We start from the raw sequence: 18,698 nt of genomic DNA on the forward strand, positions 1-18,698 counted from the left end.
GATCTTGGGGGCTTTTCAGCTTGCCCCATGTGGTATTTTTATTGGTTTTTTTAAAAATATATTTTTAGTTATAGTTGGACAAATACCTTTATTTTATTTATCTTTATGTGGTGCTGAGGATAGAACCCAGTGATTCATACAGACTAGGCAAGTACCCTACCACTGAGCCACAACCCTAGCCCTTTATTGGATCTTTTTAAAGTTTTTTGGTTGTTGTTGTTTGTTTTGGTTTATTTATTTATTTATTTGCACAGTGCTGGGGATTGAATTAGGGCATTGCATATACTATGCAAACTCTTAACACTGCACCACCTCCTCAGCCCTTTTTAGTTTTCCCTGTTTCTCAGGCTGTCCTTGAACTTATGATCTTCCTGCAAATCCTGGGATTGCATGTAGCTGGGATTACAGGTATGCACCACTCTGCCTAGCTCTTTCAAAGATATCTTTTTCTTTTTTCTTTTCTTCTTTTTTTTTTACAAAATATTTCTGTGGTTTCTAGAATTGCTTTGTTTAGTCCATTTACCCATTTCATTGAGATTTTCATTTGGTTTATATTTAAAATGCCACTGGACATCTGTGTGATTATGGTCTTTTAATTCAAAACCCTGATTTCCTTGTGCTTTTTGCCCCTTCTCTTTGTCATATAGTCATTACAGTTGTTTGTCTTACTTTCTAGAGGTGATCTGATGGAATGAGTCTAATGAGTTAGTCTGTAAATGTTTCTGAGCCTATTGAGTTTAAAAGCATTTTTAATGCTAAAAGATTCTCAAGAAAGTCTGAGACCAGGACTCTCCGGAAAGATGACTATATCAGAGAAAATTACTAGCTCATGGCAGTAGGTGTGCCAGGTGTCTGAAGCTGCAGACTTTTGGTGTCCTAGAAGTCAAGAAGAAAGAAATGTCTAAGGTGAAGCTCCTGAGAGAGAATGAGTGGGAGGGTTGACTTGGTGTGGAAAAGGGGGCATTGTGGCTGGCTGCTTTGTTCTCATGTCCCTTGAAGGTAAGCTTCCAGCATCTGGACTTGGCCAGGATTTTCCTTAGATCTCTAGAATTCTAAGTGGGACCTGCAACCTTCAAGTTCAGTTTAAGATTTTGTTTGGAAAAAGAATTTTGTTGCTGTAAGAAAGAGAAAACGTCAACCATCACTATCATCAGTGAGATATTGGGTTTTAAAGGTTTTCATCCCAGGCAGTTGGTGACCTGTGTCAGAAGGCCCTGGGCCTTCCCTGTTACCTTCCTCAGCAGTCCGCCTATCAGTCATTCCTGGTGTTGACCACCTCCAGGAATCTTGAATTTGGCCCCTGCATTTAGTTTCACTCTCTTCTTGGTTTACTGTCACAGCCTCTTGTAATTGGTCTTTCTATTTCTGGTCTCATGTCCTTTCAGTCCCTTATCCACACTGCTGCAGATATCTTTCTAAAATAAATGGGGTTCACATCACCTTCCTCTGTTCACAATTCTTTGGTGGCTCTCCTCACTCTAGGACAAAGGTGAGTGCTCTTACTGGTAGGTTCTAGTCCCTGTTCATCATCTACCTTGCCTCTTGCAGTTTCCTTCATCCACCCTAAACTTTATGTCACCGACCAGAACTGCACAGTTTCTTAATCTTCCATCATATTTCTTACTCTCCAAGACTTTTCTTTGCTGTTCTATCTCGAGTCCCTCCCTGAGTCGTTCTTTGACCTGTTCTCTGAGCCAGGAACCCTACCCCGTGGTCTGTCATGCCCTTTGCCTTTCTCTGTGAGCACTCTGTGCACTGGACTCCTGATTGTCTGTCTGCATCAATGGACCCTAAGTTCCTTGATGGAAGGGACTGGATCTGTAGCATTGTCCCCTCCAAACTAAGTAAACAAAGCTCTAGTAAATGATTATGAATGACTTAATGGTATAGAGACACTCAAAAGACCTCATCCTTCAAAAGCTCCATTCAGCAGTGGAAATGTGAAGATGTGTGTACAGAAAAGGAGAAGGAAGAAGATGTGTATAAGGCTAAAGTCTTGAGCAGAGTTGCAACATCTGGGTGGGAACAGATGCCCTGTGTATTTGGTGTGGGGGCAGAGGGTGTATTGCTAACAGGGAGCATGTGTGAGACTTCTAGGTATGATGTCTAAATAGATGGGCTTGGAGGGAGGGAGCAGTGGGTCAGTAGAACAGAAGGGGAGAAAGGACAGAGATTAGACTGGCAGGGCAGAAGGAAACTTGATGTCCCTGGGTGGGAGCTGGCCATGAAGATTCCAGGGCATCATCCCCAAGTTTGGAGAAGATATGGAGAGTGCATTATTTATAGTAGCCCAAAGTGGCAGCATTCCACATATCAAACTGATAAGTGACTAATAAAATACAGTATGTTCATACAGGATAGTATTATTCAACCATGGACAGGAACAAAATAGAACCTTGAAAATATTATGGTACATGAAGTAAAACAGTTACTAAAGACCACATATTGTGTGATCCTATTTGTTTGTTTACTTGTTTGTGATACAGGGATTGAACTCTGGGGCATTTACCATTGGGCCACGTCCTCACTCCCCACCTCCCCTCTGGTCTCAAATTTGCAATCTTCCTTCCTCAGCCTCCTGAGTCTCTGGGATTACAGGCATGCTGTATGATCCCATTTAAATAAAATGTTCAGAATAGGCAAATCTGTACATTCAGAAAGTAAGGTAGTGGTTGCTAGGAACTGCTTGAAGGGAGGAATTTAGAGTGCCTGCTCACAGGACAGTTCCTCTATGGGTTGATGGAAGTTTTGGCCTATCAGTTGTGATAGTCGTACACTTCGTGAATGTTTTTAAAAAACCACTGGATTGGATGCTTTGAGTTGTGTGCATGTGAATTGTGTCTCAATCAAATAGATGTTCCATGCCAGGTTGGTCAGTGTTTCACTGGGCCCACAGGGGCCTGTACTGATTCAAGAGGCTCTTAGAGAAGGGCTTCTCTCCTGTCTGGCTCTCCTCCCACTCGGGACTGCTCGAGGCATCGTTCACCTCTCAGGAGGTCCAGTCAGTGTTGGAGTTGTGATAGCTGCATTGGGCTAGTGTGAGCAGCAGCACACGGGCTGTCAGCGAGCACTTGCTTCCTTCAGACTGCCAGGCATGTTGTCAGCTGGGTGTGAGCAGCCTGAGGGAAGCAATGCCCTCTCACGCCCTAAGGGAGGTCTCCTTGTGCCACAGTTCCGTCTCCGCCAAGCATCCTGATCTGGATTCTTCTTTGCTCTTCTGTTGCCCTCTTCACTTTGAGGAATCCTTTCCTGAATACCGACCCTGTTGCCTGCTGAATGCAAGGTACAGTGTCACCCTTGAGAGAAGCCGTAGCCCAGTGTGCACTGTCATGGCCTGACTTCTCTGTAATGGCCCTGCCGCCTTGCTGCTCCACTCCCTGTGCCAGGCTGTGAGGGACTCAGACAAGCACTGTGCGTCACCCGCCACCGTGTCTGCCCACAGTCAGCACTCAGGTATCTGGTGAAGGAATAGTGGGCTGTTCTTCCCGTGCACTAATTAGCTACCTTAGGACAATTAAAGAGCTAAAAGCACGAGGTGTGCAGCGAATTGTTGGGAATTGATCTCTTGGAGATATCTGATGGGCACTATCCTTTTTCTTCTTCCTCACCTAAATAAGCACTGTTTCATTGGCAATATATTACATACAGGTTTTATTTCACCTTTGAATGTTATAGGATACAGGTACTACAGTAAACTCCATCTTTGGAGTTTGCCTAAATACTTGTTTGAGGGCCATGGTGCTTTGTAGAGCAGGAAACATGGGGGGAAAGCAGATTCTCAGACCCCTAGAACCTATAACAAACATGAAGGACTGCAAGCTGGTGTATTTTTTACCTAAGATCTGTGATGCCTTCCTGGAGGTCTGAACCCTGGAACACATTGTGACTGGAGCAGAAAGTCTGCCATGATCATCAGGTCATTAGTGCCAGGGGCCTCCACTCCACAAGGTGTTCAAGGCCTCTGGCTATCCAGAGTATTTGTGGGATGCCAACCATGTGATCCAGAGCAAGCAAAGATGACCACACATCCTTTTGTTTCTCAAGGAGTTTATGATCCAGCAAAGGTCAAAACCCCTTGCAGCTGGTTAATGAGATCAGTGAGAGCTAGGAGGTAGAGTACTGGGATTCAAGGGATGAGTCGGATTGAAATGATTATGCCTAGACCAAGTAGTTCGTTCTTCCCAAGCTCTCCAGAATGGAGGCCTCAGCTTCCCAGTGATTCCAGGGCCCAGGTTACCTGTAGTTGATCTCTGTCTTTATCATGTGCTCTCCCCCTCCATTGCTTCCTTTCCAAACAGAATCATTGGTCATGTTTATAATGTATATAATGCAGTAATAGTAACTAATGAAACTATTTCAGTGTGGCAACATACTAGTACTTGGCTTTGTTTCCCAAATCTCAACCTCCCTGTCCCAGAATGGAAACAGATACCTTTGTAAGTGAACAATTGGGAGCATCAGAGTCCAGGTACTGCCTCACTTTTCCCTTTCCCCACAGGGCAGTGGCCTGGCACACTTCTGCCCCACATGTTTTCATGTGATCTCAGGAATGGACACCCAGTGTTAGGGAACCCTTTGATGTGTGGTGCACAGTTCTTCAGAAAATATTGACCTGGACTTGTTTGTTTTGTGGGACTGGCGATTGAACCCATGGCCTCATGCATTCTGGGCAAGTGCTATACCACTGAGTTACATCCCTAGCCTTTGACCCAATTTTTCCTGCAACTACCTTCCAAAAAATTCCACCAAATTATTAAATGGAAAATGGCTGTTAAGTGTTTGGAATAAGAAATATGCAGATATTTCCAGCTTTATAACTGACTGAGAGCAAATTACAATGTTGCCCTGATGGGAGTCGGCAGGACAAAAGGCCAACTATTGCTTGACCTGATTCCCTCCAGCTGTTGGGGAACTCCCAGATTGCTTAATCCGGTTGAGAAATGCTCCTTATTTAGACCTACTTGCAGCACAGAGCCTTTCATGAGAGGTGCCAGCACAGCATCTGTAGGCAACATGGCCCTGAGCAACTTCCTTCACTTCTCTGAGTCTCCATTTCCTTGACTGCAATGTGAAGATGGAAATAGTTTCCTTGCAGGGTATCTGTGCATATTGAAAGAGATGAGGTGTACCAAGTGCCACCTCAGAACTCACCTGCAGGCTCCTGAGCTGAGGTTTCCACGAGTCTCCTTTATGCCTCACAGCAATCCTGTGAGGCAGCTGGAACCTCTGATGTTCGAATGAGGAAAATCATGTTCAGAAAGATGCAGGCAGGGTCTCGAACTCAAACCCAGAGCCATTGTTCCACCAACCACATTGCCTCTCGTCACTGGAGTGATCTGAAGCCCATAGAGGACAGATTGGGGCCTGAAAACTCACAGAGAAGTAGAATCAGAACAGATGATACTGGACTCAGCACCAAAAACTTTTCTAACTGCCTGGGAGGTTTTTTCCTCCTGATACCAAATGTGTGGGGTCCTTTCCAGTGCAACCTCTCCAGCTCCCCAACTTGACCTCTGGATCTGCAACAGCTCATTCAGCTCTGGCACTAACTCCCAGAGTTGGCATCATACCCACAGATATAATGCTCAATCCCACAAGACTGTCCTTACTCCAGATGCTAGGTAAGTTTGGGGTGAATAACCAGAAGTCAGATTTGGGTCCTGCCTACAAAGTCAGGGGCTGGCATGGCCTCCTCCCAACAGGAGCAGGTTATTGCTAGAACAGGTCACAGAGCTCAGGAAAGCTCTGTGCTTACAATTACCAGTTTATTACAGAGGGTGCTGCTCAGGAATAACCAGAGAGAAGAGATGCATGGGGCAAGGGACAGTACGTGGAGTTTCCATATCCCAGAAACATGCCACCCTCCCAACGCCTGGGTGTGCTCCCTAACCCAGAAGTTCTCTCAGCCCTGTCGCAGGTTTTAGGGAGCCTCCATTACATAGGCATGATGGATTAAATCATTGTCCATGAATAAACCGAAGACCCTCCTATCACTCTGGAAGTTTCAAGGGTTTTAGAAGCTCTGTGTCAGCAACCAGACCTCTCCTGCCGCACCACACTGCACCATCCCTTCGCCCCTGTGCTTCTAAATTTAAGATCTCAAGACAGGCTCCCTCTGCCTTCCTGAGGACACCCAGGTGAGGAGGCTGCAATCAAAAGCTGGGAGGTGCCCCCACCCAAGCCTGGTAGCACAGGGCCCCTGTGCGCCTTGGCAACACAGTGAAAACCCTGTGCATGTGGGCTTTTGTCTTCCCAGAGCACCTTTACAGTTTATTGATTAATCGCCCATGAACTGGAGGATGATATTAATCTCAAAGTAACACTAATCCCTTTTACAAGAGGAAACTGAAATCCCAGACTCCTTTGGGTACAGGCTGCTCATGTGAGCCCACATTTCAGCTCACTCTTCTGTGCATTATGCTGATGGGGCTGTGGGCTCTATAGCCTCAGTGAGGCAGATTCAGCTTTTCAGCAAACTCCTTTCGACTTTGGGAAGCAGCTTCCTACAAAAGCCTCCTTATTTCCACCTGTGTTCAGCGTAGTCGCTTTGTAGAGCTGTCATGGAGGAGAACGGCGAACTAGACTTGTTAAATCCAGTCATTTATTTCCCTGCACTCAGAAGGTCCAGCTCACTGAATTTGTTTCTGGCCAGGCAGCCACTTCAGCGTAGACACTCCCATCTGTCAGCTGAAGCCGTTAGGTAGGTTAGCTGAAGCCATGACTTGGACACGCCACTAGGCTCTCTGTGAGTAATTGCCGTATTTGTGCTCCTGCGAGGTGATAGAGGGCTAAAATATACTCATTGATATGCCATGGGATTTTGTCATTGTCAGTTTTTGGTACCACCACTGAGCTACATCCCCAACCCGTCTTTAAAATTTTTGTTTTGAGATAGTGTCCGCTAAGTTTCTGAGGCTGACCTTGAACTTATGATCCTCCTGCCTCAACCTCCCAAAAGTCACTGGGGTTACAGATGTGCCCACCACCATGCCTGGTGGGTGGTGCTTCCTGGTGGTCCTTCTTGCAGCTGGACCAGCATGGTCTCTAGCATCTAAAAAAGGGTTCACTGATTGTCTGCAGAGGGGAGAAGAGGGGCAGAGTTTTGAGGTAAAGAGAGGAAGTGAACTGAAACAGTTTATTGTACAGCCCCAGGCCTGGAAGCCCCGAGATAGCCAGCACAGAGGAGCTTTTCGCACAGTGGGAACACCCATCTGCTCTCCCGTGTGGAGAGAAGTAGCACCTGTATGGAGGCACTACTTTCCAAGAAGTCTTCCACCTGCTCTGCCCAGTGACTCCTTTGTTTCACCACAGCAGATCATTCACTAAGTCTGATGATCTGCAGTCTGGTCTGTTGACTCACTCTTAGGGGCCGTGCAATGGTTGGCTGTCTTGAGTGCCCCAGAAAGAATGGTGCTGCTCCACAGAGCTGCCCAAATTCTTGTTAATGGGCCCTTTCACAAGGTGGGTCTTGAACAGCGTGGAGGAGCAGACACTGTTTCCTATAAAATTCACTGGCCCTGGTGAAGCAATCGGGAAGAGAACAGGCCTGGGAAGCTGAGCACACTTGCCCAGGCATGCAGGGGCTTGGGTTCTAGGGTAGCTGAGCTGAATTCCGGTGCTGGACTTACTGGCCACCTGACTGTGCAGGTGGCCTTCCCTCATTGTCCTCATCTGAAAAACAGGAACTGTTGTGTGTCTGTCCTGCCTGTAGAGGTGCGCCTAGATCATGGTGGGTGCTCAGTGCTTTCCATCAGAGCATCTTCTTCCTCCTGCTCACCTGCAGAACCCACACCTTCTCATTCCTGTAGACCTGGAAGGAGAGAGGGTTAGCGTGCAGGACCTCAGTATAAAGGCAACACAGGGTGCGGGAGAGGGAGCAAACAGATGGACACGCACTGGGCAGGAGCAAGGGCAAAAGGTCTGAACTGGGTGGCGCTGGCAGGCAGCTCCACGAGGGGCCCAGACGAGACCCTGCAGCAGACTGTGGATTCTGCCCCTCCGAACCACTTTCACAGCACAGTCTGCTGTTCCTCTGTCCCTTCTAGCTTGTTCTGTGTGGCAAACTGTCGTCTCTCCTCTTGGCTTGGTTGGGGCAGAGAAACCTGTCCAACTGAGTCCCCCCATACATAGAGGGCAGGCACAGCTGGAACAACCAGGCAACGCAGGGCTGTCAGAAATGTGCAGGGACTTGGGCTGCCACCCAGACTATCTGTCTTGGATGGAAGGCAGGATCACTTTCTGAGACAGTCTCGACTTCGCTTTGGCTGTGGACTCCACAGGCAGCTTGCCAGGGCATGCTGTTCTGATCAGGCAGGGCATTGGGTCCCGAGGAAATCCGCTAGCAAGGCCGAGTCACAAGCTAAATGAACTCTGCTTATCTGGAACAAGCAAGAGCTGGTGAGCTGACTGCCTGCCTGTATGGCAGTGGGGAATTTTTGGAATGCAAGTGATTTATGCTTCACTTATAAGCAACCAGAAAAATAGGGTGCTGAGGAAGGGGTTCATGGGAGGTAGCAAAAAAAAGTGGAGGGCTTTGTTTTTGTTTTAAACTAGAAAAGCAACTTGTTAATGACCCAGAGTTGTAAGGGAAGGAAAGATTAAGTCACATAGACTGACCCCCTTAAAAACCACAGCATGTGCTGGGTGTGGTGGTGCACCTCGTAATCCCATCAACTTAGGAGGTAGAGACAGGAGGATCACAAGTTCAAGGCCAGGCTGGGCAACTTCAGGACATTGTCACGAACATTTTTTTAAAGGGCAGGGAGTGTAGCTCAGTGGTAGGGCACCCCTCAGTTAAATCCCTGGTACCACAACAATGAAGTCTGTGAGCCATGGTATGATACAACTCCTAGGGCGACTGTGGGTGTGTGGCGAGCTGGTGGGCGTGTGACTGTGCCTGTGAGGGTACATTCTGCATGAATGGAAGCAGTGCTGCTGAAACAGGGAACTGCGCTTAGGTCTGGGAGCCATGGTAGCCAGCCAGAGCATGGAGGGCAAAGTGAAGAGGTGGCCTGGAGGAAGGTCCTGCGGCAGGAGCAGTGAGTGCTTCCAGGCCGAGGGCATTGGAGTGCAGAGGGCGGGGAGAATAGCATGCTTGAGCCTGGTGACAGGAGCCCCAAGGCCACCGTTGAGAAGTGTGTGTGTGTTTCTCTAGAGACAGAGGGCAGCTTTGATGCAAAAGGCCTCTGTTTCTGACTGTGAAGAGTGTTCCTTCTTAGGAGCAAGAGATCAGGACTGGGATTGGTGTCGTTTTCCCTTCCTTTCATGCACCACTGGGAATCAAGAATCTGAATGAAGTTCACCTCTGCCCTCCTCGAGGCCTGGGAGAAGCCTCCTGTGCCCTCATGAGACTTTTTTCGCTTGGGCTGCTCTGGGGCATTGGCCGGCGGGTGGGTGAGGACCACGATGTGCTAGCAGGCTCTGTGGGCAGCTCTCAGCCTGGTGGTGCCAGCTCCTCTCATTCACACTGGCATCACTAGGCCACTGGGCCCGTGTGGGTGTGCTGGCCCAAAGGACGCCTTGTATTTGGGCAGGATGAGTTTCCTGGCTCCCCTGGCTTGGGGCATTCATTCCAGCTGTGCCAAGTGTAGGCTGCTCGCCTCGGTTCTGAGTCCCACTCCTCCCCCTAGGCTGGCCTGTGTGTCGTTTTGCTAGTGTAGTCGCCTTCTTTTACTTCGGGAATCAGACCTGTGGCCTCACGCACACTGGTTAATCACTCTAGCACTGAGCAACAGGCCCAGCCCTTTCTAAATTTTATATTGAGACAAGGTCTCACTAACTTGCTGAGACTGGCCTTGACCTTGCCACCCTCCTGCCTAAGCCCTCTAAATTAATCTTAGATTAAGATGTGTGCCACTCGCCTGGCTGCACTGTGGTTTCTGAAACCCTGCACTGGGGTGTGCGTTCTCTTGAAAGTCAGGGAAACACAGAGCCCTGGTGTTTGGCTCAGAATAGGGTCCAGAAGCCCTGTTTTGCAGTTCACGCCAGGATCAAGCAGATGCCAGAGCCATATGATGCCCCAGACCTAGTGTGAGGTTTTCATTGCTTCCCTTCCAGTTCTTTCTGCCTTTCCTTCTCAGCCCTGAGATTATAACATGCGTACAGTGGCATAAGGAATGCGCAAAGCCACAGTACCTACTTGTGGGGCTAACACCTGATCAGATAGTTGGAAATAGTGCATTAGTGGCGTCCTGTCCTGGGAGAAGGCCTGGCATTGGCAGAAGCAGGTCTTGATAGCATTACTGGGAGAACAGACCGGCGTGGGAGGGGCCAGGGGGCCTTAGTGTTCCAGCAAGAGAAAAGCCAGGGAGACCTATGGGGGACTGTAGAGGATGGCCTCCAGCAGGCCTTCCTGGGAGGAAGAAAGTAGGAACTTGCCACTCTGCTGTGGCAGGGAGACCTTCCTCTTTCCCTGGCTCCACGAGCTCACAGTCAAGCAGATGGGACAGTGTGGGTGAAGATGGGCCTCCCACCAGGGAAACAGGAGAACTGGAAAGTAGCCCATCTGGCCTTTAGGGGCTGCATCCTGCCTGGACTATTGAAGGGAGAAGGCAGTGGAGAGCAAGCCTTGGAGGGAGCAGCGTGACACTTTAACAAGCCATCATCTGGAACTGGGCTTACGTTAGCACTACCGCTTGCCCAGTGCTGTGGCCTTGGGCAAAAGGCTTAGCCTCTCTGAACCTCGTTTTGCTGTTGAGAATAAAAATATTTATCTCAAAGAATTATTGGGAGGATTCACTGCACTGTTTCTAGTGAGGACTTTAGTACACTGCTGACACATAGTAAGGCCACATCCAAAAGTGAACTCTTATTAGTATTGCTATTTTAGTATTCTCAATTAGTTTTTCATTTGCCAGCTATTTGTGATACTGGTTGTTTTGATTTTTTAACCTCACTGTTTATAGCTTCTCAACAGACTCATTAATGATACCTCTACCTGATTTTTGGTGAGAATACCAAGCCTTGGAGAGGTGAGGTGTTTATGCTCAGCCACCCAGTTTAGCTATAAGACAGAGCCAGGATCTGAACTGAGGTCGCCTTGGTGTCAAAGCCCTTGCATATTTTTAAATACTTTTCTGCAGGCTGGCTTGTTTGGCCAAAGTTTCAGAACTTAGGCCATACCTACAGGCTGCACTGCTGTTGAGGCTTGCTATGAGTATAGGCAATAGAGACAAATAATGGCAGGCTTTGTGCTGTGCACTTTGTATTGGTCATCTCGTTTTTTCCCATCAGACGGTCAGGTGAGTGAAGGTCTAACTCAGAATTCGAATTCAGGCCTCTCTGACATCAAAATTGTGCTCATGCCAGACGTGGTAGCACACACCTATAATCCCAGCTGCTTGGGAGGTTGAGGCAGGAGGATCACAGATTGAAGGCCAGCCCCAGCAACTTGGTGAAACCCTAAGCAACTTAATGAAACCCTGTCTCAAAATGTTTAAAAATCAAAAGAAAAAGGGCTGGGGGTGTGGCTCAGTGGTTAAGCACCCCTGAGTTCAATCCCCGTTGCCCATGCCTTTGCCCATCTACTGTCACTAGATGGTTAGGCTGATAGCTACTATGTGAGCAAGGAGCCAGGATCTTGAAACTGTTACTGCTTGTGTACAGAAAGGGAAATGCACACCTGCTTTGGGCTTTTACCTAACCCTTACCCCATAGCCCTCACCTGCCCTCTCACCCTTTCATCTTCCATTGAGGTGAGGGGGCAGGACTGCAGCTGGGTCCTCAAAAGGAGTTGCACTATAGATGGGCCTGCGGCATGTGACCCAAAAGAAAGGCCTGTTGGTGCTCCCAGGCCATTCCTCTGAAAGAGAGCTTGGATGTGCTGCCAGGTGAGTGAGTTTCTGCCTCTTCTGAGTTCTCAGCACCCCTGGACCGTGAGGATCTGCTGTCCTTCGCCTTAGAGGTTATGAAAAGGGAATGGTTTAGTTCAGACTCAGCCTTCAGAGGAGTCTACCAGTGTTGTCTTTAGTCAGTCCTGGAGTGCTGATTAGATATTTTCAAAGGACTAAAGTGCTGAGTTTTTGTATCTAAATATAGAAAGTAAAAAATAAGTCAGTTTGTCTTGGAGGAAGTATTGATTTGTTTCTAGAAAGGAAACTTCAGAGGAACCAAGTCCTGGTGTGAAGGAGCAGCAGTGAGGCCTGTTGCAGTCAATTGCAAAAGAGTAGAAACTCATTTGGATATTTCAGAAAGTCAAGCCCATTCTGGGCAAGGAGGTGCTTCTCCCCCTTGGTTTCCTGTGAGGAACCCATCCTGCCAAGTGCTTCTGGCCTCTCAGGAGCCAGGGCAGTTGAAGGGCCAAATTATGCCAATCTTGGCACTGGGGTTGTAGCTCAGTGGTGGAGCACTTCCCTGGCACGTGTGAGGCACTGGGTTTTATCCTCAGCACCACATAAAAATAAATTCAATACAGGTGTTGTGTCCGTCTGCAAGTAAAAAATATTTAAAAAAAAAATACAGCACTACTTAGCCCATGGGGAGAGCCTCAGTGCTGGAAGTGGGCATCCATCTAAGCCTTCCAGTGTCACCTGGGTAACTTTGAGAAAGATCAAGTCTGATAGCTCTGTAAAGAACCTACCTGACAATATGTGCTAAGCAGATATTTATTGAAAGCTTATTTAGAGGTCCTAGCAGGGGAGTGCGGCTATTCATATGCCCTTGACTAAAGGACAGTTGTCCCCTTCTTCAGAGTATGCAGCTTCAGGAGGGATGCACATGGAGTGGTGAGGGAGAAAGGGGACACCGGCCTCGCCAGCCAGATCAGCCAAATCAACCCAGGCCATTGGAATGACAGATGTTGCAGATAGTGAAAGAAAGAATAGACCTTTTTGCTTTTGTCTACTACTTTTTAATTTTTTTATGAAAGTCATACATGACTGTGGCTAAAAGATTAAATGATACCTAAGAAACTTGCTTAGATATAAAAAGCAGAAGCTTTAATACTTCTTAGAAATGTTCTATTCCTAAAGTATCTTGTATCCATTTGTTTTATTGACTCATGGAATTTTGGAGTCAGAGAGACCTTAGAAACCTGGGCCACCTTCTGGAGTGGCAGGTCCCAACTGGCCAGCAGCAGCAACAGCACCAGCATCACCAAGGATCGTGTTAAAAATGCAGGTGTTTGGGTTTCACTCGAAACTGATGGAATCTGGAATCCCAGAGCCTGTACTGTAACAGGCACCCAGCTGCTCCTCATGCGTGCTTGATTTTGAGGCCTAGTGATATACAAGGAAATAGAAGACCACAGACTCTAGAATCAGACAAGGTTCAGATCCCATCTTAAGAGTTCACCGGCTGCCTGACCATGTGCATGGTACTGTACATCTTAGCCTCAGCATTCCCATCTGCACCTCGGGAGTAGTTGGAACCTGTCTCGAAGGGTCATAGTAAGAACTGGTGAAAACATGTGGCAAGCACTTCCGTGTGGGCCTCACAGGTCGTAAGCATTCAGCACGTGGTTTCTGATGGTGAGCAGTATTGTCTGTCTGCTAGGCTGGACAACAGTGTTCCAATCAGGTGGTTATTCAGTGCCGGGCGCGGGGGATCAAAAGCTCTGGCTCATTCCAATAAATGACATCTGTAGCTATTAGTAGTTATTTTATATATTGAGAGACTATTTGCCATCCTGTATTTCCATTCTTAGTCGTAACTCTGTTCCCTGGAGCCATTGAAACGAGACTGTTCTACATGGCATTTGTTCGGATATTTGAAAATAGTGACCTGGGCCATTCTGAGCTTTTGCTTGTTCTGGTCCTGAAAATTGACTTAAACATAGAAGACATTTGAAACCAGTAGAAATGTTTTTTTAAAAGAAAGGAGGAAAGCCCATAGCTGGGGCTGTACTTCAGTGAAGTAAGGCATGGGTCTTTGGAGGATCCTGGTGGAGGGATGCCCCTGAACTTAAGATTGGTACTTTCCTCAGATGGATTGAGGGTCTGGAGTAGACACAGTGTGTGCGGGCTGCTATTAGTAAGAATTCTGCTTTCTGCCGTCCAGCATGAATCAAAGTCACCCCAGGAGTGTTTTTTTGGGAACCTGGGGATACTCCACAACACCCCACTTGGAATCCAGCGTTTCTGCCTGGAATCTGCTCCAAGCCCCTTGTCCTTTTTCCCTGCTGTGGTCAGGCCCCTTGGCAAACTGCCCTGCTCTGTCCAGCATCCTGGCTCTTACCCGTGTGCCTGCCCTCTAGACACTTGGGCCTTCGTGGAATTCACTGTCTACTCTCAGTTTTGTTTTGTTTTTGTTTTTGTTTAATTGATGTTTGATTAGTAGTTGTGACGTACTATACTAGCCAAGCTAATGATGCCTTTCCTAAATTATGCTGTGGTGTCAGATATGACAGTTGCAGAATTGCTATTTTAAAATGAGATTTTATAAAATAAACACCCAGATTACAGGAAATACTAAGTTGATGATTAATTTAATGCAGTGGAGCCGCTGGCCTCATGCTTTCAAGTACTGCACTTTGTGAGGTCTTCTGCTGAGCTGTCCCCAGGCCACAGCCCTCATCACCCCAGGCACTAACTTGCTGTTTGTCTTCTGCCTTTTGATGCTGGAGTAGGTGGCAGGAGGAGAACATGCAGAGGGACTTCTGTGTCCATGTGGAGGGTCCCAAGGTGGCCCGAGACTGTCGGATCTGCAGTGCAGGGAGTGTCTCTCCACCTGGGACTTAGGAACTGTGACATACCATCACAAACTTTTTTAAGCTCCTACCATTTGTATCCCCCACTTTTTTTTTTCCGCATTAAGGAGGGTTGATATTCATGGAAAGGGAAGAGAACTTAAGAAATTGTTTTTGTTTGTTTTTGAATGGAGGAGTGAAAACTCAAGGCTGCCAATAGAATTTGTCCAGAATGCGTGTAACCCTAAGATGTGAAATGCAAGGGAAGTTTAAACATGTGAGGATGGTATAGAAAGCCACTGAGGAAACAGCCTGTGTTAAAATCACAGATTCCAGGGGTGGGGAATGGGGTCCCAATGATGGTAGGAAACATACTGTCTCGGAAGCCTTGCAAAATGCTCAGGATCCATGGGCTTTGCCCAGGTGTAGTACTTTTGGGGAGACTATGGCCTGGACCCCAGCCTGGTGGGTATAGCGAAGCAGTATGAGCCTCAGCCAGGCAGCTTCCAGAGCAGTGTGAAGATGCGTGTGGTAGAGGCCCTGGGCTCTGCCAGCCTTCTCATAGCAGCTGTGCAGCAGGGCCAGCTTCACCCTCTGAACTTGGGCTCTTCTCAGCTTTATTGTCTCCCAGCCAAGACTCCTCCCGGGACTTGTGGAAGACTCGATGGTATCATGACTCACAGGTAAACAAGTGGATGGTGGGTGTGAGAGCATCTTTCTCAGCGCACGGCACAGCGTGTGCTCATGTGGGGAGAGCACAGCCATGGCAGCTCCTTTGTAGATGGGTGCTGTCTCCCTGGGGCTGGTCCCTCAGCCCCCTTTTCTGTGGGGCAAAAGACCTGTCTGCACTTAACAATTTGAAGCCAGGATGACTTATGCACCAGTGCTCTGCAGAGTTCACCTGCTGCCAGGCTGGGACCCACACCACCACCTTTATCTCACCTGATGGCAACCCTCACAGGAGCAGCTGACATTGAGACACTGGGCTCGGGAACCTGATTGACTTCAGGCGTGGAGCCACCCTCAGTCCCTTTCAGCAAGCCAGCATGTTCTTCAGAAGGGACCTAGGGTATCCTTGGCCAGCAGATCCCATCTTGTTTTCCACAGCACCGTCACTGTTCTTTAGGTTTGTGATCTTGGTGTGAACGGCAGGCTCTCCTTCTCTGGGACAGGGAGAATGGACTCAACAGATGGTGCTCGGAATCCACTCCAAGTTGGCCAGTGTGTCCTCTGGGGACAGGGGCTGGGGTGGGGTAGGGATGAATCTTTCATTTGATATTTTATATTCAATGTTGTTGAAGTAATTGATTTGTACTGTTGACTTTTTCCTTACAGTGTGTTCCAGATCAGTTGCACAGAGATAAAATGTTTAAAAAAAATACAAGGAGGGAAAAAAACAGACCGCCTGATATAGGAATAGGAAAAGCCATTCTAAGTGGAAAACATCATTAAAAGTGACTAATCTTGAGCTGGTGTTGTGGCCCAGTGGCAGAGCACTTGCCTGGCATTTATGAGGCACTGGGTTCGATTCCCAGCACCACATATAAATGAATGAATAAAATAAAGGCCTATCAACATCTAAAAAAATATTTTTTAAAAAAGTGACTTAATTTTGAAAACTTAATTTTTTAAAATTATCTGATTCTTAAAATCTAACAAAATTAAAGCCAGGCATAGTGGCACATACCTGTAATTCCAGCAACTCTGGAGGCTGAGACAGGAGGATCACATGTTCAAGGCAAGCCTCATTGATTTAGCAAGGCTCTATCTCAAAATAAAAAGGGCCAGGGTTGTGGCTCAGTGTCAGAGAAGCCCTAGATTCAATCCCCAGATTCCCAACAACAACAACAAAAAAAAACAGTTATTTCTACTCAAAGAGGTCTCACCGGTACAAAAATAAGAAGCATTCCAGTAGGAAAATTAACAAGAATGTGAGTAGCAAATTCACGTAATAAGGAATACATCTCTCCAAGATTCTCTTAATCTTACTTGTCAGGAAACAATTGTGGGGGCTGGGAACGGAGCTCAGTTGTACAGCACTCCCCTGGAATGCACAAGACCCTAGGTTCAATCCCTAGCACCTTAAATAAAAAGGAAAGAAATATAATTGTGGGTTATTTTTACAGTGAAACCTTGGAAGAACCTAAACAACTAATGATAGAACTATTTTTAGTTTTTCTATGCTTTAGTGTTCAGAATCATGTTATATGGCATTCCTTTTGTTTTGTATTTTGTTTTTGAATTGCTAGGGTTCAAACCCAGGGCCTCAAACATGCTAGGCAGGTACCCTACCACTGAGCTGCATTCCAACCCCTAAGAATCATGTTGTAAAAGTATTAACATTTAGTGATAGAAGTAAGTTTACAGGCTGGGTGCAGTGTTCCATACCTGTATTCCCATCTACTCAGGAGGCTGAGGCAGGAGGATTGCAAATTTAAGGCCAGCCTCAGCAATTTAGTGAGATTTTCAATAACAGCAAGACCCTGTTTCAAAATAAAAAATTAAAAGGACTGGGGAGAGGTAGGTCGCATGCCCCTGGGTTCAATTCCCAGTACTTTGGAAAAAAAAAAAAAAAATAGTAAGTTCATAGTATACTTTGTAATAGAAAACAGTAGATTAAAATATATTATTTTTAAAAATGAAAAACTTGAGAGTATATATCAAAACAAAAATTACCTTCAACTGCTTCTGTTACCTTAAATATGCTTCTGTGCTATTTTTGCCAAAAAACAAATATTTTACTTGATGGCTTGATCCCAGGGGCTCTTTACCAAGGAACTCCATCCCAGTCTTTTTTTTTTTTTTTTTTTCCTTTTTTTTCTTTTTTACGGTGCTGGGAATTGAACCCAGGGCCTTCTAATTGCAAGACAAGCCATTCTACCAACTGAGCTATATCCCCAGCTCAATTCCAACGTTTTTTATTTCTTATTTTGAGAGTCTCACTAAGTTGGCCAGGCTGGTCTCAAACTTGCGATCCTCCTGACTCAGCTTCCCAAGTGTCTGGAATTACAGGCCTGCACCACTGCTCCTAGCCAAGTATTTGAAATTTTTTCAGTGAAAAAGAAAACCTGGGGAACATGGGTTGAAGCATGTATAAAAAATCAAGTGAGAAAAATCACACTTTGTCCTGGTCCTCTCACACAAGTGCCTGGTGGGCTCTCCCAGGGCCCCTTCTGCCCTTACACAGTCAGCTCCGACCTCTGTTTCCCAGCTCCTGCTCATCAGATCCCTGCTTGTTCATTTCCCCTCAGGTCTGAGCACTGAAGGCATCTACCGGGTCAGTGGGAACAAGTCAGAGATGGAGAGTCTGCAGAGACAGTTTGATCAAGGTAAGTCACAGCTAGACTGCCAGTGGGGCCTCCAGGCACTTCTGCCACCTGTCTACCCAAAGCCAAAGCCAAGAGGTGCTGGCTCAGTGACTGAGAAAAAGATCACACATGGCTCCAGTTGAATTTGCCTTTGGGGTCACAGTGCCAGGAAGGAGTGGGGACCAGACCATGTCAGCAAACCAAAGCCCCACCCCTGCCCAGACTGAGCCAACCTCGCCACCCTCATCACCATCCACAGATGCCGTTCCAGGTTGTTCGATCCCCAAGGGCCTTACCTCCCTTGATTGGGGAGGGTGATGACAGCAGGTGAGCCTCAACCACAGCTGTCCCCTCAGAGGCCCTGTGTGAGAAACTGCAGAGATGTTTTGGGATAAGCTGAGCCTTAGACCCAGACTCCCAGAGTGGAACTCTCAAGAGTCTTGGCAAGACCTGAGACACGCTAGTACACAGTCATACATCACTGAATGTTGAGGGACACCTGAAAAATGCATCCTTAGGCAATTTTGTTATTGGGCAAACATCACAGTGCACTTACACAGTCTGACAGCCACAGCGTTGCTAGGTGACACCGACTTATGGGATCACTATTGTATGTTCAGTCTGCTATTTACTAAAAACATGGTGATGCGGGGCACTGTGGTGCTCACCTGTAATCCCAGCGGCTTGGGAGGCTGAGGCAGGAGGATCACAAGTTCAAAGCCAGCCTCAGCAACTTAGCGAGGCACTAAGCAGCTCATTAAGGACCT

At 47.1% G+C, this 18,698-nt stretch overlaps 1 protein-coding gene across 2 annotated transcripts in view; it reads left to right on the forward strand.

Annotated features, from left to right (window-relative positions):
* The window catches only part of ARHGAP35 (Rho GTPase activating protein 35), a 110,321-nt gene that overhangs the window by 82,502 nt on the left and 9,121 nt on the right, over window positions 1-18,698 (forward strand). For both annotated transcript variants that reach the window (XM_079119549.1, XM_079119550.1), the window contains exon 4: window positions 17,875-17,952. In XM_079119549.1, the coding sequence (XP_078975675.1) occupies window positions 17,875-17,952 (78 nt within the window). The remainder of the gene's footprint in view (window positions 1-17,874; window positions 17,953-18,698) is intronic.

This window comes from Sciurus vulgaris (genome assembly GCF_902686455.1).
Source record: "Sciurus vulgaris genome assembly, chromosome: 17".
NCBI classification, from domain to species: Eukaryota; Metazoa; Chordata; class Mammalia; order Rodentia; family Sciuridae; genus Sciurus; species Sciurus vulgaris.